The sequence below is a fragment of the Gadus chalcogrammus genome, chromosome 7, assembly GCF_026213295.1.
Source record: "Gadus chalcogrammus isolate NIFS_2021 chromosome 7, NIFS_Gcha_1.0, whole genome shotgun sequence".
NCBI lineage: Eukaryota > Metazoa > Chordata > Actinopteri > Gadiformes > Gadidae > Gadus > Gadus chalcogrammus.
This window is the reverse complement of record NC_079418.1, coordinates 1,439,434-1,462,401: the sequence shown is the minus strand read 5'-3', so window position 1 is coordinate 1,462,401 and position 22,968 is coordinate 1,439,434. Positions and strand designations below refer to the sequence as shown.

At 48.6% G+C, this 22,968-nt stretch overlaps 1 protein-coding gene across 1 annotated transcript in view; it reads right to left on the bottom strand.

The window, feature by feature from the left end:
* dgkza (diacylglycerol kinase, zeta a) overlaps positions 1 to 10,849 on the bottom strand; it is an 81,895-nt gene extending 71,046 nt beyond the window's left edge. The window contains exons 1-8 of the mRNA XM_056595158.1: positions 10,245 to 10,849; positions 8,806 to 8,914; positions 6,231 to 6,326; positions 4,849 to 4,923; positions 2,165 to 2,221; positions 1,906 to 1,974; positions 1,683 to 1,754; positions 177 to 293 (exon numbers count right to left, since the gene is read on the bottom strand). Coding sequence (XP_056451133.1) covers positions 177 to 293; positions 1,683 to 1,754; positions 1,906 to 1,974; positions 2,165 to 2,221; positions 4,849 to 4,923; positions 6,231 to 6,326; positions 8,806 to 8,914; positions 10,245 to 10,729 — 1,080 coding nt within the window. The 5' untranslated portion in view covers positions 10,730 to 10,849. The remainder of the gene's footprint in view (positions 1 to 176; positions 294 to 1,682; positions 1,755 to 1,905; positions 1,975 to 2,164; positions 2,222 to 4,848; positions 4,924 to 6,230; positions 6,327 to 8,805; positions 8,915 to 10,244) is intronic.
* Positions 10,850 to 22,968: the final 12,119 nt, after the last annotated feature.

The following is a 22,968-nucleotide window of genomic DNA, read 5'->3' as shown; positions in this document are numbered from 1 at the left end:
GATTGGCCACGATCGTCCCAGAAAACTACTCCTCCAGCGACGTTAGTGGCCGAAACAAACGCGAAGAGACAAGACGTGAAACGCCTGGGGCCGAGCTGGTCTGACGTCAGACTTGAGACGGTCCATCTAAAGCTGGACTCTTTGGAAGGCGTCGAGAAGACGGTCGTCCTGGTTACCTGGTGCCGTCGGACCCGTGTGATCCAGGTGGGCGGGACCACGAGGGCGGCGTGGGCGCCCACAGGACACGCCTCCTCGATCCTCTGGAGCATGAAGCAGCTGACCTTGTTGTGGTACTGGAACAGAGCGAAAAACACAGAAACCGTTACACAGAAACAGACGTTTAGGACGTTTACAGAAACAGACGTTCACAGAAACAGACGTTTAGGAAGTTTATAGAAACAGACGTTTAGAGAAACAGACAATCAGGACATAAACGGAAACAGACGTTTACAGAAACAGACGTTTAGGACGTTTATAGAAACAGACGTTTAGAGAAACAGACGTTAAAAGACATGAAGCAGGACCCCTTGTTGTGATAATGGAACAGACCGGAAGAATACAGACACAAATGGACAGAGACAGATGTTTACAGAAACAGACTTTTAGGATGTTTACAGAAACAGACGTTCACAGAAACAGACGTTTAGGACATTTACAGTAACAGACATTTACAGACAGATGTTTACAGAAATAACCGTTCACAGAAACAGACGTTTAGGACTTTTACAGAAACAGATATTTACAGAAACAGACATTTACATAAAACAGACATTGACATAGACAGATGTTTACAGAAACAGACGTTTAGGATGTTTACAGAAACAGACGTTCAGTACATTAAAAGACATGAAGCAGGACACCTTGTTGTGATAATGGAACAGACCGGAAGAATACAGACACAAATGGACAGAAACAGACGTTCACAGAAACAGACTTTTAGGATGTTTACAGAAACAGACGTTCACAGAAACAGACATTTAGGACATTTACAGAAACAGACATTGACAGAGACAGATGTTTACAGAAACAGACGTTTAGGATGTTTACAGAAACAGACGTTCACAGAAACAGACGTTTAGGACATTTACAGTAACAGACATTTACAGACAGATGTTTACAGAAATAACCGTTCACAGAAACAGACGTTTAGGACTTTTACAGAAACAGATATTTACAGAAACAGATGTTTACAGAAACAGACATTTACAGAGAGAGATTTTTACAGAAACAAACGTTCACAGAAACAGACGTTTAGAACTTTTACAGAAACAGACATTTACAGAAACAGACATTGACAGAGACAGATGTTTACAGAAACAGACGTTTAGGACATTTACAGTCAGACATTTACAGAGACAGATGTTTACAGAAACACACGTTCACAGAAACAGACGTTTAGGTCCTTTACAGAAACAGACATTTACAGAAACAGATGTTTACAGAAACAGTTAAAGACATTCACAGAAACAGACGTTCACAGATACAGACGGTAAGAACATTTACAGAAACAGACGTTCACAGATACAGACAGTAAGGACATTTACAGAAACAGACATTCACAGATACAGACAGTAAGGACATTTACAGAAACAGACGTTCACAGATACAGACAGTCAGGACATTTACAGAAACAGACATTCAAAACACTGTTGTGTTCTGACTCAACCTGCCTGCAGACTTACCGCCTGTTTGCACCAGGAGCAGCTGATAGCCACGATCTCCTTACTGTGGAACGCAAACTTCTGCTGGAAGCCCTGAAAGAAGACGATGCAACGACTCGTTAAAGGACCGGCCGTATTACTATGATGATACTGTCATACTACTATCAACAATATGATATACCTTTAATAAATCAATTTACTAATCTATTAATAAACACCTGTATAATTATTATGATTTGTTTACCTTTCCACATTGTTTACATTTTCCCTCCTGTCGCCTTCGATGGACCCAGTGATGGCGCACCACAACGGGCTGGAAACACACACACACACACACAGACACACACACATATTACTACTTTAATCATGACTCCAAAACAAACGTTACTAATGAAGAAACTTTCAAAATAGCGTCAAACAGCAGAGTGGAGCTCCGGCGACCACCGGACGTGTCTCCGTGGTAACGCCATGTTGCGGGGCGGGGGCGGGCTCTGAGGACTCACCTCCCTAAAGTTGCGCGGGCCCCACTCCCTGAAGGACGGCTTGCACCGGAAGTTGATCTGGGGTCAGAGGTCACAGAGAGAGGGGGACAGGGGGTCAGAACACAGAGACTCATACCATCAATAATCAACAACCCATCCACACTGACCATCTGATCAATAATCCCCATGGATCCTTGCATTTAAAAACAGCACTTAGCATGGTGTAGCATCTTACCCTAGCTATCTGTGTTGTGTGCGGGAATGGGTTAACCTAGTGATGGTTAGTGTTGTTGAATGGGTTAACCTAGTGATGGTTAGGTCTGTTGAATGGGTTAACCTAGTGATGGTTAGTGCTGTTGAATGGGTTAACCTAGTGATGGTTAGCGCTGTTGAATGGGTTAACCTAGTGATGGTTAGCGCTGTTGAATGGGTTAACCTAGTGATGGTTAGGGCTGTTGAATGGGTTAACCTAGTGATGGTTAGTGTTGTTGAATGGGTTAACCTAGTGATGGTTAGTGCTGTTGAATGAGTTAACCTAGTGATGGTTAGTGCTGTTGAATGGGTTAACCTAGTGATGGTTAGCACTGTTGAATGGGTTAACCTAGTGATGGTTAGTGTTGTTGAATGGGTTAACCTAGTGATGGTTAGTGTTGTTGAATGGGTTAACCTAGTGATGGTTAGTGCTGTTGAATGGGTTAACCTAGTGATGGTTAGCGCTGTTGAATGGGTTAACCTAGTGATGGTTAGCGCTGTTGAATGGGTTAACCTAGTGATGGTTAGTGCTGTTGAATGGGTTAACCTAGTGACTGTTAGTGTTGTTGAATGGGTTAACCTAGTGATGGTTAGTGTTGTTGAATGGGTTAACCTAGTGATGGTTAGTGCTGTTGAATGGGTTAACCTAGTGATGGTTAGTGTTGTTGAATGGGTTAACCTAGTGATGGTTAGTGCTGTTGAATGGGTTAACCTAGTGATGGTTAGTGTTGTTGAATGGGTTAACCTAGTGATGGTTAGGGCTGTTGAATGGGTTAACCTAGTGATGGTTAGCGCTGTTGAATGGGTTAACCTAGTGATGGTTAGTGTTGGCCCCTGGTTCTATGAACATCCTCACTGTACCCACAGAGATATATCGTTGTTTCTCTTTCTAAAGACTCATGTTCTTATTGTAAGTCGCTCTGGATAAAGGCGTCTGATAAACGCCCTGCGTGTGAAGGTCAATGCCTTTGTCTATTATGTCTTTATCTCTGCGCACTGAAATGGGAGAACTCAATGATCACCAGACCACACGAGAGAGGAAGTGATGCAGCATTCTTCCACAAAGTCATCCCCCCAGCCAGTGAGCCAAACCGACCTTTAGACCCGCGCCTCACACCTTACGCCTGATTAGACTTCCAAGCCAAGCCTTACGTTAACATTTACATTACTTTAGGGTGCACTCACACTAGGCCATCTGTACCTTGCCCAAGTACGATCCGGGGAGGGGGGGGGGGGCTTGGATAGTGGTGTTGATGCGCTGTCTCCACAGAGACAAAGCAAGGGTTTTGATCATGAGCAGTTAACTTCTAACTTGAGAGAAAGTGAAATCCGCGAGCTGCTGATCATCGTGAGAGAAGGTGATGCAGTCGTACTAAACAAAGACGTTGAAAGATGGTGCGATCTACAAGAGAGATGCAGAGGAACTGTCCTGAGGAGGCTTTTGTCGAGATAAAAAACGAGGGGTCAGCAAAAGAAAGAATATGTTGGCGTTTTTGCACTGGTAAATAGTTAGTCGCCTACACTCAGACGTGAACTTATTCTTGCATGCGGGTGTCTTCATTCATAAAAAAATAAAAACATTTCGGAGTATGCAAATTGTTCTAAAGAGGTCGTGACTCCCTGCGTAGCTTCGCCTTCTCCGGTGAACCAAGAAAGCCTGCGCCGTGACGAACGGGGGATTTTTTGATCCAAACTCAACTTCACTATCGCGCCGACGTGAAACGCTTGTCATCATGTTTATTGTTTAATGTGGTAGAAGGGTCGCATGGACTATACGTCATCCAGCTCAGGTTGCGTAGCCGTGCGTGTACGCGTGTCGGCTCAGTAGCGTCTGTACCGTGGCCTGAGCACACCTCTCCGAAGTGTGCTCAGGCCACAGATTTGAACTGGACTTGAGTACGGTTGGCGTGCTCACACCAGCCAAACGATCTGGACTGGAGCACGGTACAGGTGTGAAACGGACTTGGGCACGGTACAGATGGCCTAGTGTGAGTGCGCCCTTACGAGTCGTACCTCACACCTTATGCCTGATTAGACTTCTCCTACAGGCCAAGCCTGACATTAACATTATAATTCAGGACTCTTTGATCCAGAGAGTCTTACATTAAGTCCATTAGCCTTTAGAAAGAGAAACAACAATATATCTCTGTGGGTACAGTGAGGATGTTCATAATGCCCATCACTAGGTTAACAAGTTCCCTGCTCCACCGTGGGCTAAACGTCTACTGCTCTGATGGAGCTCGCTGACGGAGGAGTGGGTGGGGGAGGTGGAGGAGAAAGAGGAGGAGGAGGAGAAGGAGGAGTGGATAGAAGAGGAGTGGGTGGTGGAGGAGGAAGAGGAGGAGTGGGAGGAGGAGGAAGAAAGGGAGGAGATGGAGGAGGAAGAGAGGAAGGTGGAGGAGGAATGGGAGAGGAGATGGAGGAGGACGAGTGGGTGGAGGAGGAGGACCTACCTTCTCCAGCTGCTCCATGCAGATGGTGTGCACCACGATCCTGCAGGCCGCACACTTCCTTCGACTCACCGACTTCTGCTGCAGGAGAGGAGGAGGAGGAGGAGGAGGAGAAGAAGAGGAAGAGGAAGAGGAAGAAGAAGAAGAATGAGGAGGTTGAGGAGGTGGAGAGAGAGAGTTGGGGTTGAGACAGGCACAACAAAGACTCCTTAATCTATTAGTTACATCTGTGCTACGCTTAAGGTGGATGCACACCTCATCTGTTTTTAAGGGGCTTTAAGTAGTCATAGGCTTTTCATTTCTTTATTTTTGAACCTACAACTGTCCTGTCTTTTCTGCTGTTTTAAAGCAATGCCCACACTGTCCACTAGGGGGCAGTGCTGCATCGTCAAACACACTCTTTTTTCAAGTTTCAAACTGAGTGGACTTAATATTGATGATGACTAGTCATGAGGAGGCGCGCGCCGTCCATACGGGCAGGTTGGGCGGCGAACTCCCTGCAAAAGCATGCTCCCAAAAAAATAGTTCCTCAGTAAATCATTGCAAGTTTATTTTTAATAATGTGATTGTCACATTAACTATCTATATATTCTGTAGGCTTTCCGACTATTTTTGGTCTGTTGATATCAAATTGATGGTGGCGATTCTAGTTGAGTTTAAGAGTCATGCAATGTGGGGCAGGGGAGCTCAACGTCTGCCCCATGGTCAAATTCTAGGACTGTTGTTGTTTAAAATTGAATTACTCCACCTGTATCTTTTGGCATTGAAGCCTTTTCAATTATTTATTTCAGCAGGTATTAAAATTGTATACCTGATTTCATACCTGATTTATACAGCTGTTATTGAGAAATATCTGATTTCAAAAGTGTTGTTATTGAGAGATTTACACACATCGTCGGGCCAAGTTCCAAATCTAAGGTCTGCTTGATTGATGACTTGTATTTCTACTTTTCAAGTATTTGCAATGCACTCGCTAAGCCTGTTGTCAAATTGTTGTTGGATTGTTAAAATACATTATGGAAGAGATAACTTCCCTATAATGTCGAATTTGTCCTTTGAAGTGTTTGACTTTGCAGAGTTGGTGTTTCCATTGCACACAGGCTACGGTATTCTAATTAGCCCGACATCATATGACGAGTGTTGCGGATGGCACTTCAAAAGCGTGCAGTAACATTAGGCTATTAGTTTATTTTAAATTCTTACTCACAATTGGTTTAGTTCATATGTTTTAATGTAGCTCAAAATATACATACAAAATATATCTAAATTGTGGGTGTGGTCATACGCCAGTAGTTTCTGCCCTACCGGTCATGAGTACGAGCATCATAATGTCGACAACAGAAGAAGAGACGGGGGTCCCTCGTGGGGACAAGATGGCGGCTCACCAGGGTCTTGGCGATGCAGTGCTGCTCGCCAACGTAGCAGTAGTCCCCCGAGACGTGGGTCTCAAACCAGACATGGTCCCCGTAAACCGCCGCCTCCTACACACACACACACACACACACACACACACACACACACACACACACACACACACACACACACACAGGGTGACAGGGTGAGGACAGGGTGAGGACAGGGTGACAGGGTGAGGACAGGGTGACAGGGGGAGGACAGGGTGACAGGGGGAGGACAGGGTGACAGGGTGAGGACAGGGTGACAGGGGGAGGACAGGGTGACAGGGGGAGGACAGGGTGACAGGGGGAGGACAGGGTGACAGGGGGAGGACAGGGTGACAGGGGGAGGACAGGGTGACAGGGGGAGGACAGGGTGACAGGGTGAGGACAGGGTGACTGGGTGAGGACAGGGTGACTGGGTGAGGACAGGGTGACTGGGTGAGGACAGGGTGACTGGGTGAGGACAGGGTGACAGGGGGAGGACAGGGTGACTGGGTGAGGACAGGGTGACAGGGGGAGGACAGGGTGACAGGGGGAGGACAGGGTGACAGGGTGAGGACAGGGTGACAGGGGGAGGACAGGGTGACTGGGTGAGGACAGGGTGACAGGGGGAGGACAGTGTCCCTGTACACAGCGACCTCTTACGCACAGACACACACAGGACATGAGGTGACAGGGTGAAGGTGAGGACATGAGGTGACAGGGTGAAGGTGAGGACATGAGGTGACAGGGTGAAGGTGAGGACATGAGGTGACAGGGTGAAGGTGAGGACATGAGGTGACAGGGTGAAGGTGAGGACATGAGGTGACAGGGTGAAGGTGAGGACATGAGGTGACAGGGTGAAGGTGAGGACATGAGGTGACAGGGTGAAGGTGAGGACATGAGGTGACAGGGTGAAGGTGAGGACATGAGGTGACAGGGTGAAGGTGAGGACATGAGGTGACAGGGTGAAGGTGAGGACATGAGGTGACAGGGTGAAGGTGAGGACATGAGGTGACAGGGTGAAGGTGAGGACATGAGGTGACAGGGTGAAGGTGAGGACATGAGGTGACAGGGTGAAGGTGAGGACATGAGGTGACAGGGTGAAGGTGAGGACATGAGGTGACAGGGTGAAGGTGAGGACATGAGGTGACAGGGTGAAGGTGAGGACATGAGGTGACAGGGTGAAGGTGAGGACATGAGGTGACAGGGTGAAGGTGAGGACATGAGGTGACAGGGTGAAGGTGAGGACATGAGGTGACAGGGTGAAGGTGAGGACATGAGGTGACAGGGTGAAGGTGAGGACATGAGGTGACAGGGTGAAGGTGAGGACATGAGGTGACAGGGTGAAGGTGAGGACATGAGGTGACAGGGTGAAGGTGAGGACATGAGCTGACAGGGTGAAGGTGAGGACATGAGGTGACAGGGTGAAGGTGAGGACATGAGGTGACAGGGTGAAGGTGAGGACATGAGGTGACAGGGTGAAGGTGAGGACATGAGGTGAGAGGGTGAGGATAAGAGGTGAGAGGGTGAGGACATGAGGAGACAACGAGTCTCGTAACTTTAGTATATAAGTGTGGACTCGTTAATCATTCAACAACAACGTTAAAATATAACATCTGACACCTTAACATCTCTAACAGAACCACCAGTGACGATTTATCGTTATAATCACCTTAACATCTCTAACAGAACCACCAGTGACGATATATCGTTAGAATCAACAGTATATCCATCCATGTAGTTGTACGTTTGTACATCCTGCCACTTGCATGTACACACTTGCTGCTCAAGGCCAATGTAAATCTAGAGGCTGCATCTCATCATCTTTGTAGAGGTGAAGACAGACGACAAACCAGGACCAATGGGAGGGTGAATTCTGCTCAACAGACCAGCTGTCAATCTACCGAGTCACAACGTCCTTCCACTGAGAACGCGGCCAATCGGAGACCGCCCGCATCGCCACCACACTCAAACCTCGCTCCGACAAAGCGGTTTCCACGGCGATCGCTCATGTTCTCATCCCCTCCCATCGTTTCCATCGCTGCTTTACTCTGAGCGGAGCGATGACTCACAGCCCCGCCGTGGAGGCGCCAGCCGCTCTGAGGCGGACACCTCCCCCGCCGTACAGGAAACCGCTCCCACGCCCTCAGTGACCTCACTTCCTCCCTGAGCGCCGGGAGGTCGTACCGACGCAGGTGTTTTGAGGTCATTCAATTAGCGCCAGTCTTTTGTGTGCACTTACATTTACAATCAGGGCGTTTAGCCGACGCTTTGATCCAGAGCGTCTTACAATAAGTACATTATCTTTAGAAAGAGAAACAACCATATATCTCTGTGGGTACAGTGAGGATGTTCATAGAACCAAGGGCCAAGCACTAACCATCACTAGGTTAACCCATTCCCCGTGTACAACACAGATAGCTAGGGTAAGACGCTACCAGCGTCTGTTAAACACTCTGAATGTAAATGTATACCAATAAAGTTGAGTTCAGTTGAACTAACGCCCCAGTCCAACGAGCTGCTGATTGGTCGGTCGGGTGACAGGGTGAGGTCAGGGTGACAGGGTGAGGGTTGTACTCACCCCCCAGTCCACGGAGCTGCTGATTGGTCGGTCTGGGTCGGCGCGGTTCAGAGAGGAGCTGCTCAGCTGGTAGGGGAGGTGGTGGAGGCCCGACTTAGAGATGGCTTTCCTAGAGAGAGAGAGAGAGAGAGAGAGGGAGAGGGAGAGGGAGAGAGAGGGAGAGAGAAAGAGAGAGGGAGAGACAGAGATGGAGAGAGAGAGACACAGACAGACAGACAGACAGAGAGAGAGAGACAGACAGAGAGAGACAGAGAGGTGTGGCAGTGAATGATCAGGAAACAAGACAAGGTCGGTGACCTTCTGAAGTGACTTAACCCACTGTGTGACCTTTGACCTCATGTTTACACCGCAAAGTGGCTCATTGTATAGATAGATAATAATAGCTAATGATTACAATTTAAGTACAGATATACAATATAGAATACCTAAGCACAGAATCTTTTCAATCATCTTAAAATGTGGTACATTGTAAAGTATGTATATATAATGATAAAGAATTATCAAATTCCCTTTGCGACCTTTGATTTTCACAACACATCGTGATACATGTAAAGTATAGATATATGATAATATCAAAAACAGAGCCGAACGTTTAATAATCTTAGTACAGTTGCGTTTACCTCGAGGAGATCAACTGATAAACACGTTCCAGTGTCGGATTCTCTTTGTGCGGTGTGAATTAACAATGAAAATGAGTCACTCACATTTACTTTGTCATCAACATTCAGGGCGTTTACAGACGCTTTTATCCAAAGCCCCTTGCATATAAGTCCATTTGTCAGAAGAAAGAGAAACAACGACATATCTCTGTGGGTACAGTAAGGATGTTCATAGAACCAAGGGCCAAGCACTGACCATCACTAGGTTAACCCATTCACTGTATACTACACAGATAGCTAGGGTAAGACGCTACACAACATCAACTCAGATACCAGACAGGTTAGACCAGCTTCCTGTTAGTTTGGTCGCCACGGTAACGACCAAAGCCCCGTTCAGAAGCTCACAGTTCATCTCAAAGTTGAGTCCAGTACTAAACCCCGGTTTACACGGCAACGCCAGAGCGCGCACATACACACACACACACACACACAGGCGCACACACACATATGCAGGCTCACTCATACACACAGACACACACACACACACTGCTGGGAGAGTGCGTGTGTGTGCGTGTGTGTGTGTGTGTGTGTGTGTGTGTGTGTGTGTGTGTTGTGTGTGGTGTGTGTGTGTGTGTGTGGTGTGTGTGTGTGTGTGTGTGTGTGTGTGGTGTGTGTGTGTGTGTGGTGTGTGTGTGTCTGCCTCCTCTCCCTACGCACACACACACAAACACACACATCTACCGTGAGAACCACACACACACACGTAGAGAAACGTGCACACAAACACACACATCTAACCTGAGAACCCCCCCCCCCCCCCCCCCCCCCCCTCTCACGTACGTCAGGAAGGCCTCCCATGTGTCTAGGCTGGGGTCGTAGTGCGTGGGCTCCAGGGTGTGCCGGCCCCTCCCCTCTCCCAGACTCCCGTCGCTGCGGTAACCGGGCGGTCTCATCAGCCCCACGTGGAGGGGGAGGCCGGCCTGGGCAGACCGCCGGCGGTGGTAGCGGCCGTAGGGGGCGTCACCGGGGAGCAGGTGGGAGGAGTTCCGCCGCAGGCAGCGGGGGGGGCGGAGCAAGGGGCGGGGCTTGAGATGGTCCACGCCCACGCCCTGGAAGAGGGGGGGGCGGGAGCGAGGGGGGCGTTCTCCTGACGGATCGCGGGGCTGTGAGTCTGTCCGATGGTCCTCCTGCCCCTCCCTCCCCTCCTCCCCTTCGTCTCCGTCCTCGGACCCGGAGCAGGACGACAGCGAGGCGTCGCCGTCGCTCCCCCCGCCCTGAGGGCTGGCCCCGCCCCCTCCCATCTGCACCAGGCTGGCCAATAGCATGGAGGGTCCGAGGAGGTGTGGCTTAATGGACCTGAGTTTGGGCGTGGACCGGCGTCTGACCGCGAACCTCCGGCGGGCGCAGAACACCGTGACCGAGCTGGACCGCCGCCGCCGCCCCGCCCTCCCCCGCCCTCTGACGCCCCCCCGCTCCCGTTCCTCCAACTCCCATCCGGCCCTGCCACCGTCCGCCTCCTCCCGCTCCTCCCCCCAGTCCGCCCCCTCGGCGCTGGCCTCCCGCATGTACTCCAGCCCCAGGCTCGGCCCGGCCTGCGGGCGTCGGCTAGCCGCCAGCAGGCCCGCGCTCATCCGCCTGGAGGCCAACGGCCGGGCCTGGGGCTGGAGTACGGGCGGCTGCCCCGCCGAGGAGCGCCGGCGCTGGGCCAGCGCGGCCGAGGGCAGCCCGGCGCTGGAGAGCCGGCGGGCCTTGCTGGCCGGGAGGGCCGGGCTGGTCGGGCGCTTCTGGTGGCAGCGGAAGTGCCGGCGGAAGAAGGCGTCCATGGCGCAGTGTGGAGGGGCGCTCATCTGGAGCAGGGGAGAGACATGAAGCCCTGGGGCCCACTGGGGGGGTCCTGAAGCGACGGCTCCTCCCCTGGACAGGGGTAGTCACACACAGGGGGAGGTCTGAAGGGAGGGGGGAGGCTAAGGCCCTGATTGGTCGGCCCTCCTCAGTGAAACCCTCCCAGTGCGCCCGGACCCCTGTAATGGAATGTATGTTACCACGGTTACCAAGACGGCGAGGACTTCACTGAAGTGGTTAAGGAGGATCACGGCGGAGCTGAGTGAGTGTCCTTTATTAACGCTGTAGCTGTAGGGTTTATTGAACATGTGCAGGGCTGTGATTGGGTGCAGCCTGTAGTTGCAGTGCTGTGATTGGGTGCAGCCTGTAGTTGCAGTGCTGTGATTGGGTGCAGCCTGTAGTTGCAGTGCTGTGATTGGGTGCAGCCTGTAGTTGCAGTGCTGTGATTGGGCGACCTTTAGGAATCGATGGAACAGTTTTTTAAACACAAGAGACTGTTCCTCAGCTCATGTCATCACCCTGTCACCTCATGTCCTCACCCTGTCACCTCATGTCATCACCTCATGTCCTATCATCACCACATGTCATCACCCTGTCCTCACCCTGTCACCTCATGTCTTCACCCAGTCATCACCTCATGTCCTCACCCTGTCACCTCATCTCATCACCTCATGTCCTCACCCTGTCATCACCTCATGTCTTCACCCTGTCATCACCCTGTCTCCTCATGTCTTCCCCCTGTCATCACCTCATGTCATCACCCTGTCACCTCATGTCCTATACTATGCTGCTGGCTACGATACGAGCTATGCTAAGTGCTACCCTACGAGCTTCGCTACAAACACAGCGTATTGGATGCTCAGCGAGCTACGCTACGAGCTACGCTCCCGCTATGACCTACGCTACAATGTGCAGTTGGAGCTACGGTACGAGCTACGCTCCCGCTATGACCTACGCTACAATGTGCGGTTGGAGCTACGCTACGAGCTACGCTCCCGCTATGACCTACAGTACAAGCTACGCTCCCGCTATGACCTACGATACGAGCTACACTACCAGCTATGGTACGAGCTACGCTCCCGCTATGACCTAAGGTAAGAGCTATGCTACGAGCTACGGTACGAGCTACGCTCCCGCTATGACCTACGGTACGAGCTATGCTACGAGCTACGCTCCCACTATGACCTACGCTACGAGCTATGACCTACGCTACGAGCTACACTCCCGCTACGAGCTACATACTCCTCTACGAGCTACGCTACGTTGTACGCTACGAGCTACGCGGTCCTCTAAAAGCTACATGCATCTCTATGAGCTATGCTACAAGCTAAGGCAGGAGCTACAGCACGATCTACGCTCCTGCTACGAGCTATATGCTGCTCCACAAGCTACACTACGAGCTATGGTCCAAACACAGCGTCTTGGATCCTCTACGAGCTACGCTACGGGCTACGGTACGAGCTACATGCTCCTCTAGGAGCTACGGTCCAAACACAGCGTCTGTGATCCTCTACGAGCTACGGTCCAAACACAGCGTCTTGGATCCTCTACGAGCTACGGTCCAAACACAGCGTCTTGGTTTCTGAGGACCAGCGTCACCGAGGGCTGAACAAAGAGCCATGGTGACGTCTAGACTTCAAACCACCGCGTGGAGACAATGAGCTGAAGTCTCTGGAGAAGATGAGCCACTCATGGTGCTCCTCAACCATATTCAGATCTCTCTCTCACACACACACGTGTTCACACGTACGCAAACACACACGATGTGTATATGGACGCACGCACGCACACACACACACTTTGTTTAGGTATACACATAATATATATGGATCAACAAACATGATGTATAGCTCTGTGTGGGTGGAACAGAGGAATGCAAATCTCTCTCTCTCTCGTCTCTCTCTCACATATCAAAGAACAGAATTAACACTTCAATACCGCTGAAGAGATCCTGTCTCTCTGTGCGTGTGTTTGTTTATATTGGTTATGTAACAGGCTCCCAGTGCATTTATCCCCACCATAACAGGAGAGAGCGAGAGAGAGGGGGAGCAAGAGACAGAGACAGAGGGGGAGCGAGAGACAGAGACAGAGAGAGAGAATGAGCAGAGACAGAGAGACAGACAGACCGAGAGAATGTATTTGCATGCCTCTGTTCCGCCCACACAACACTCAGCCCTCACGAGCTATACATGATGGCTGTATACACACACACGTGTGTGTGTGTATACATGATGGCTGTATACACACACACACACACGTGTGTGTGTGTGTGTATACGTGTGTGTATACGTGTGTGTGTGTGTGTGTGTGTGTGTGTGTGTGTGTGTGTGTGTGTGTGTGTGTGTAAACATGATGGCTGTATACACACACGTGTGTGTGTGTGTAACATGATGGCTGTATACACACACACGTGTGTGTGTGTGTGCGTGTGCATGTGCGTGTGTGTTGTGGACACACCATCACCCATGAAGCTCATCTTTAGCCAGTGTTCAAGCTTCAAAAAAAGCATCACAAAATACCCCTCCTCTCTTCAAACTCTCAGCCAAAAACTAAATTAAGAAGTTCTGTGATTATGACCTCACAAGAGCTTCTCTCACACTTAGATTAAACGTCAAGTTGGATTAACATTCCAACCACAGTCTGTTCAAATTCGACTCTCGCCCTGTGATACGACCTCCAACTCCAGGGTTGGATGTGAGCTTTTCTGTTCGGTTCACACAGTTCTCCTCCCTCCCTAGAGGTCTACTCTTAAACATCAGGCCAGAGGATCGCAGATCAGCAAATACCAACCATAGTCTTCTGGTTGTGCAGAGACCGACCGATCAACACGTCGCTACCGACCCCGACACCAGCTGACAAGAGTTAGCTTATTAGCACCAGAGCCATCATTAAACAAACTGTCTTCTTGTAAACTGGGCTCGTTCCAACTCTGAACATTTTTACTCTCTTTTACTCTATTTTGCTCTCATAACATTTGAGATGTCTACAAAACACAGACACGATGGAAACAGCATGCAGTATGCAGTGATGACAACACAGCAACACACAACCCCCCTCCATTATTCATCCCTAACTATTATCACACTATTGAAGGTTAGGCGTGTCAGGTTGTAGATCACTATTATCACACTATTGAAGGTTAGGCGTGTCAGGTTGTAGATCACTATCATCACACTATTGAACACACCAACATACGTGGAGGTGGAGCAGGCTGACTGGTAACCTGGAGGTCGCTGGTTGGATCCCCGGCTCCTCCTAGCTCAGTGTGGAGGTGTCCCTGAGCGAGACGCCTCACCCTGACTGCTCCTGACCAGCTGGCTGTCGCCCTGGGGGCTGACTCCGCCGTCGTTGAGTGAATGCGTGCATGAATGTGTGGATGGATGGGTGAATGTGTGTGTAAATGTGTGTATGAATGGCTGAATGTGTGTCTGAATGGTTGAATGTGTTCATGAATCATTGTGAGTCACTTTGGATGAAAGGTTCATCCGATACATTTACATTCAACGCCCTGAATGTAAATGTATTGCAGTTTTGGCATCACTTCTCTCATTTCTTTTTCCACACTTGACTATCACACACCAACTAGACTATCAGGTATTACGCCTCTGGGATCTGGGTCCCTTCGGAGCCATGGGCGATGGAACCAGTTCCTGTAGATTCACCAACCGCACCTTTAGAACTGAAGGTGCACCTCCAGTTCTGAAGGTGCACGGATTGGACTGCAATCTGGGGACGTATCGGACCATGGAGAAAGCAGCCATGACGCTGGAGGCTGGGACTATGATGTAGTACGACCCTTCAACGAGTGGATGGACCATGAGGGGAGGGGCATGTACATGGTACCAGTCAAGACAAAGCTACGTTAGTAAGCCATTATTAACGTGGGTGACTGCAGTAATAAGTGTTAGCATCTAGCATTAGCATTAGGGGTAGCGAACCCTATCAAATGATGTGTAAAGTAATACATTTGTTAACGTGAACACCATTAACTTAGTAAACAGCACCATTAAGAAATTATTACTTGACTATTAGTTGTCTGTTAATTAACTGCTAGCTAATGTTTATCACTGCATTACAACAACTGCCTGTCTACAGCTCTTGACAGTCTTGCCCCCTTAAAGACACGGACTGTTTCATTTGTGCACTCTGCACCTTGGTTCACTCCTGAGCTACGCCAAATGAAGTCCATGGGTCGACGTCTGGAACGGCTTTCAAAAAAGACTGGTCTTGCTGTCCACCAAGGGATGTACTCGGAGCATATACTTCAATACAAAAAAGCACTCTCTTCTGCAAAGAGCTCACACTATGCAAGGGTCATTAATGAGGGAAACGGAAACACCAGGGCTCTCTTTTCCACTGTGAATGGCCTCCTCAAACCACCTGATTGTACCATCCATCAGAGTGTCTCTGTTGAACGCTGCTCAGCCTTCCTGAACTTTTTCCATAGAAAAATTGAGGCTATCCACCAGCAATTGGAATGTTCAATTACTCAGCTGAAACAACCATGCTTGATGAACACTCTGGGATCTCACAACAATGAACTCTGTGAATTCAGTCTCCCTGCTGAAAGTACCATCTGTGGCCTCATAAAAAAGTGCAACTCCTCCACCTGTCATCTGGACCCTCTTCCAACAAGCCTGGTTAAGAGCTGCCTGCCATCCATTGCTCCGTTGATTACATCAATACTCACCACCTCTCTCCTCTCTGGCACTGTACCATCATCATTTAAAACTGCTATTGACAGACCAATGCTGAAAAAACCTGGACTGGACTCTGACAACTTCAACAACTACAGGCCTATTTCCAACTTGCCTTTTCTCTCCAAAGTTCTTGAGAAGATAGTGGCAACTCAACTCCAGGATCACCTGAAGGCCAATGATCTCTTTGAGCCATTCCAATCTGGATTCCGTCCTATGCATAGTACTGAAACGGCCATGATCAAGATTACTAATGATCTCCTCTGTGCAGCTGATGATGGACTGATCTCCATTCTGATTCTCCTTGATCTCAGTGCAGCCTTTGACACTATCTCTCACCATCTTCTGCTGGAACGTCTAGCTAATATCGGAGTGTGTGGCAGTGCTCACCAGTGGTTCACCTCCTATCTCTCTGGAAGGACACAGTACGTACAAATGCTGAATTGCAAGTCTGAGAGTACTGCTGTGACAAGAGGGGTGCCCCAGGGGTCTGTGTTAGGCCCTCTGTTGTTCATCATCTACCTCCTCCCACTTGGCAACATGGTGTTCAATTCCACTGCTATGCTGACGACACCCAGCTCTACCTTTCAACAAAGCCCACTGCTACACTTCCGCCAGCTGTACTTACTGCCTGCCTCCATGACATCAACTTATGGATGACACAAAATTACCTCAAACTTAATAGCAGTAAGACTGAGCTGCTAGTGGTTGGCTCCAAATCAGCTCTTGCTAAGATGGAACCTTTCACCATATGTGTAGATGGCAGCACCATCCCTTGCTCCAACCAGGTCAAGAGCCTTGGTGTCATACTGGACAATACACTATCATTCAGTGCACACATAAACAGTATGTCAAGAAGTGCCTTTTAACATCTAAGGAACATTGCACGGCTTCGCCCAGCGCTCACCCAGCAGAATGCAGAAGTCCTTGTGAATGCATATGTGACATCCCGCCTTGACTACTGTAATTCCATCTTGTCTGGAATCCCAAATAAGCTACTCCACCGGCTCCAACTCATCCAGAATTCTGCAGCAAGGATTGTAACACGCTCTAAATCCACCAGCCATGTAACACCATTGCTTATCCAACTGCACTGGCTTCCAGTAGCCTACCGAATTCAATTTAAAGTCCTGCTCCTGACCTACAAGTCCCTACACAACAATACCCCCACCTACCTCTCTGACCTCCTGGAATCCTACACTCCTGCCCGCTCACTGAGATCCTCCACAGCAGGCCTACTGCATGTCCCTAAGGCGAACCTCAGCACCCTGGGAGAGAGGGCTTTCAGCTACATCGCCCCCAAGTTGTGGAATTCACTGCCAGACTACATCAGACACTGTGACTCAATTACTGACTTTATAAGCAGACTTAAAACTAATTTCTTCAAGATAGCTTATGGACTGACTGACTGACTTTTATTTTTATTTATTTCTATGAGATTATTGTAATTGTAATGTTTGTGAAGCGACCTTGGGAGTCATGAAAGGCGCTTTAAATAAAATGTATTATTATTAACCATCAACAAAGATAGCTAGGATAAGACGTTACACAATGTTAACTACTATTTCTAAGTGTACAAACACGTACAAACATACAATGAGTGCGTACATGAAGTGCCAGGACATACAACATACAATGAGTGCGTACATGCAGTGCCAGGACATACAACATACAATGAGTGCGTACATGAAGTGCCAGGACATATACCCTACAATGAGTGCGCACCTTAAGAACCAGACCAGATCACTAGATCCAGTCAAACCAAGATAACGACGACAGGGCCGACCACAGCCTCTGCATGAGGAAACGTAACAAGCTGTGGTCGGCTTTGAGCTAAAAACACAGTTTGATGTTAAACGAGATAGCAGAGGGACACACACGCATGCACCTCATGTTAACCTTCAGCTCAGAAGCCTTCCTTTCTGCAGCTCGCCTTTGATGGGCAAATATCTATAATATCTAAATATTATTTCATTCTTTCACTCTTAATTTTCATTGCTATTTGCAATGTAAACATTGAATTGTAAATATAACCCACTAAGAGATGTCCACTTCTTACTTTTATTTTATTTTTTTATTAATTTATTTATTTAGCTTGTAGGGTATTTATATTTATATTTATATTGTATGGAGCACCTGGAACAACAATTTCCCCCCGGGGATCAATAAAGTATTTCTGATTCTGATTCTGATCTGACTAGTGAACCTTAACAACGTGTTATATCACAGACAAACTAACCTGGATTAGACGTTAAACTATCTACTGTTAACTCTCGGGGTCAACTCTTAACAGCATCATACCCTAGCTATCTTTGTTGTATACGGGGAATGGGTTAACCTAGTGATGGTTAGTGCTTGGCACTTGGTTCTATCAACACTGTACCCACAGAGATACAGTGTTGTTTCTCTTTCTTTCTTTATTGTAAGTCGCTCTGGGTAAGAGGGTCTGCTTAGCGCCCAGAGATGTAGATGTACATTTAAGAGTGCATGGAAATGAGGCTGTTTGTTAACTAGCAGTCTGCCATTCTGCTCTTTAAGTAGGGCTATTTCTGACTGGGGTTTGGTTAATGTTTAGTCAACCTGAGTGCAGAGAGCAGCAACACTGCCCTGCCCTGCCCTGGTCCATCGAGCGGCAGGATCAACATTCTGGAGATGGTCTCTACTACCAAAGGATGGCACGACATCACTCTCTGGTTCCCATTCCTGAGTCCCAAATAACGCTTTTATCCAGAGCGACTTACAGTAAGTCAGTTTGTCAGAAGGAAGAGAAACAACAATAAATCTCTGTGGGTACAGTAAGGATGTTCATAGAACCAAGGGCCAAACACTAACCATCACTAGGTCAACCCATTCCCCGTGTGCAACACAGATGGGTGGCTGGTTGGATCCCCGGCTCCTCCTAGCTGAGTGTGGAGGTGTCCTGAGCGAGACGCCTCCCCCTGACTGCTCCTGACCTGCTGGCTGTCGCCCTGTGTGAATGGGTGACTAATGTGTATGAATGGGTGAATGTTAGGCAATAATAAAAAATAAAGCACTTTGAGTGGCCACTGGTTAGAAAAGCGCGGTATAAGCGGCGCCCATATACCATCTACTGCCAATAGAAGAGCAGCAGGTTTCTGAACTGTTCTGATTGGCTGTCCCTTCAGAGAGCTCAGCTGCAGTGTTCTGATTGGCTGTCCCCTCAGAGAGCTCAGCTGCAGTGTTCTGATTGGCTGTCCCCTCAGAGAGCTCAGGTTCTGATTGGCTACTGGGAGGTCAGGCTCCAGTCCACTGGATCTACTGGGAGGTCAGGCTCTAGTCCACTGGGTCTACTGGGAGGTCAGGCTCCAGTCCACTGGGAGTGTACACATCTATAGGTCTGAGTAGGCCTGAGTAGGCCTGAGTAGGTCTGAGTAGGTCTGAGTATGTCTGAGTAGGCCTGAGTAGGTCTGAGTAGGCCTGAGTAGGTCTGAGTAGGTCTGAGAAGGTCTGAGTAGGCCTGAGTAGGTCTGAGTAGGTCTGAGTAGTTAAGGTGTGGTTAAAGTTAACAACTATAAGGCCCTGCCTTGACTACCAATGTACCAAAAAATAAAAATAATATATATATTTATTTTATTTATGGATTTTCTTTATTATTATTACGCATTAACAAAAGTACAAAACTCCCGTAGGGAAATAAAAAACATAGTTCCTTCAGGTACAAAAAAATAAAAAATAAAGCATCGGTGATACCCTCACCGGAGACCGCAGGGCCACGAGACAAAGATACTCTCTGGTTGGGTTACTCTCTTGTTGTGTTACTCTAGTTGGATACTCTCTGGTTGCGTTACTCTCTTGTTGTGTTACTCTAGTTGGATACTCTCTGGTTGTGTTACTCTCTGGTTGTGTTACTCTCCGGTTGGGTTACTCTCCGGTTGGGTTACTCTGGTTGTGTTACTCTGGTTGTGATACTCTGGTTGTGTTACTCTCCGGTTGTGTTACTCTCTGGTTGTGTTACTCTGGTTGTGTTACTCTCCGGTTGTGTTACTCTGGTTGTGATACTCTGGTTGGGTTACTCTCTGGTTGGGTTACTCTCCGGTTGTGTTACTCTGGTTGTGTTACTCTGGTTGTGTTACTCTCTGGTTGTGTTACTCTCCGGTTGTGTTACTCTGGTTGTGTTACTCTCTGGTTGTGTTACTCTGGTTGTGTTACTCTGGTTGTGTTACTCTCCGGTTGTGTTACTCTGGTTGTGTTACTCTCCGGTTGTGTTACTCAGAGTCGGGTGGTGGGACTATTAATAACCAGTGTCTCAACATCATGTTATGATGACAGGGTGGTTCACCAGCACACTGCTACCACACACACACACACACACACACACACACACACACACACACACACACACACACACACACACACACACACACACACACACACACACACACACACACACACACACACACACACACACACCGTGTTTAGATGACATCCAGACCCCAGCAGACACTCTGGGTAAGCAGGATCACACCTCCCTCTCTCCTCTCCCCTCTCTCTCCCCTCCCCTCTCCCCTCCTCCCTCCCCTCTCCCCTCTTTCTCCCCTCCCCCCCCTCCCCTCTCCCCCCTCTCCTCTCTCCTCTCTCCTCTCTCTCCTCTCCCCTCTCCTCTCTCCTCTCTCTCCCCTCTCCCCTCTCCTCTCCCCTCATCAGAGCTCCTCTACTGGGCTGCTGAACACAGCAGAGGCCTCAAACACCCAGGGACCGGGCAGGCGTACGGACGCCTAGACAGACTGAGAGGTATCTGAAGAATCCTTCACACACTAACGTTAACATTCAGGGTGTTCAGCAGACACTTTTACTTAAAGAGACTTACAATAAGTCCATTTGCAAAAGAAGGATCAACAACAACATATCTCTGTGGGTACAGTGAGGATGTTCATAGAACCAAATGCCAAGCACTAACCATCACTAGGTTAACCCATTCCCCGTGTACAACACAGAGAGCTATGGTCCGATGCTACACGATGCTAAGTATGTTTTTAAGTGCCAGGACGTACAACATACAATAAGTGTGTACATTAAGTGCCAGGACGTACAACATACAATCAGTGTGTACATTAAGTGCCAGGACGTACAACATACAATAAGTGTGTACATTAAGTGCTAGGACGTACCACACACAATAAATACACTGTTGTACCGTTTCTGCTCACGATTCCCTGGTCAGCTCAAACAGCACTGCGTCGATGGAACTACTGCCATGTCTATATCGATGACTACTTATATAGTAATAGGTATAGGATGGATGTTTATATGTGTGTGAATGTGTGTGTGTTAGTCTTTGCAACTCACAGAAACACACTCAAACAGCTCCGACACAACCAAGTCAGTGCACAACACAACACAACTCTGAACTACCGTACTCAGAACACACACACACACAGACACAAACACAAAACTCTGAACTACTCAGAACACACACACAGACACACACATACACACACACAACTCTGAACACACACACAGACACTCACACAACTCTGAACTACTCAGAACACACATACAGACACACACACTACTCAGAACACACACAACACAACACACCTCTGAACATACTCCCACTAAACACAACACAGTACATACTCAGCTCTGAGTCTGTACTCAGAACATAGACACACACACACACACACACACACACACACACACACACACACACACACACACACACACACACACACACACACACACACACACACACACACACACACACACACACACACACACAGCTCCACTCTGAACATACTCACACTAGCAGGACCCCAGCAGTAACGTAGCGTGTTTAGTTCCTCTAGCGCCACGGTTACACTCGCTCAAAACGTCAAACACTACACTGGCAGGGGAGAGAAAAACATCAGAGAGGGAGGAAGAGAGAGAGAGGGGGGAGGAGAGAGAGACCACGAAAAGAGAGACATAGAGAGAGCACAGAGAGAGAGAGAGAGAGAGATCGACATAGGGGGTGTGGTTAGAGAGAGAGAGCGCGGATATAGAGAGAGAGGGGAGATGGTTAGAGAGAGTGGGGAGTAGAGAAAGCACGGAAATAGAGAGACAGAGAGAGAGAGAGAGGGGGGTGTGGTTTGAGATCGAGAGGGAAGAGAGAGAGCACGGAAAGAGAGGGAGAGAGGGGAGGGTGAGCGACATAGGGGGTGTGTTATACGGGAGAGCGAGAGAGAAACTGACGGACAGACCAGTAGGCCAGAGAGGGAGATAGATAGATAGATAGAAAGAAAGCATCACCATATTGCATTGTGGAAGGGCTGTACACACACACACCATTTAGAAAGCAGGTTGTAAAAGAAGAAGGGTGTGCCACTTTGCCAATCCATTTGCTATCGAAAATTAAAGAAGCAATCTCACACACACACACACACACACACACACACACACACACACACACACACACACACACACACACACACACACACACACACACACACACACACACACACACACACACACACACACCCCAATTATAAATGGACAGGACATTGAACGAGTCACACAACAGAATAGTGCATCCTCGCTAAATTGCGTCAGACAAATGCATGTGTGCGTCGCACAGTTCTCATATTGTGAGTTCGCCGAGCTACCAGGAAACGGAGCGCTTCAGTCGTCACGGTTACATCCTGTGGTTCAGAGTCAAAGGTCGGCTGATGTTCTTGACTGCTGCGTTCACACAACGGACAGACATCAGTCCGCATGGCTTAACTGGGATGTAAACACAATATAGACACACACACACACACACAGAGGGGGGAGAGAGGCCAACATAGGGGGTGTGGTTAGAGAGAGAGGGGTCAGAGAGAGAGAGGGGTCAGAGAGAGAGAGGGGTCAGAGAGAGAGAGAGAGTCAGAGACAGAGACAGAGACAGAGACAGAGACAGAGACAGACAGACAGACAGACAGAGCTCCCACTGCACACACAACCAACTAGAGATAGAACTGCACTTCCTGACTTCCTGCCAGTCATACGAAGACATCGGGAACACACACTTCCCACGGATTACAAAGGCA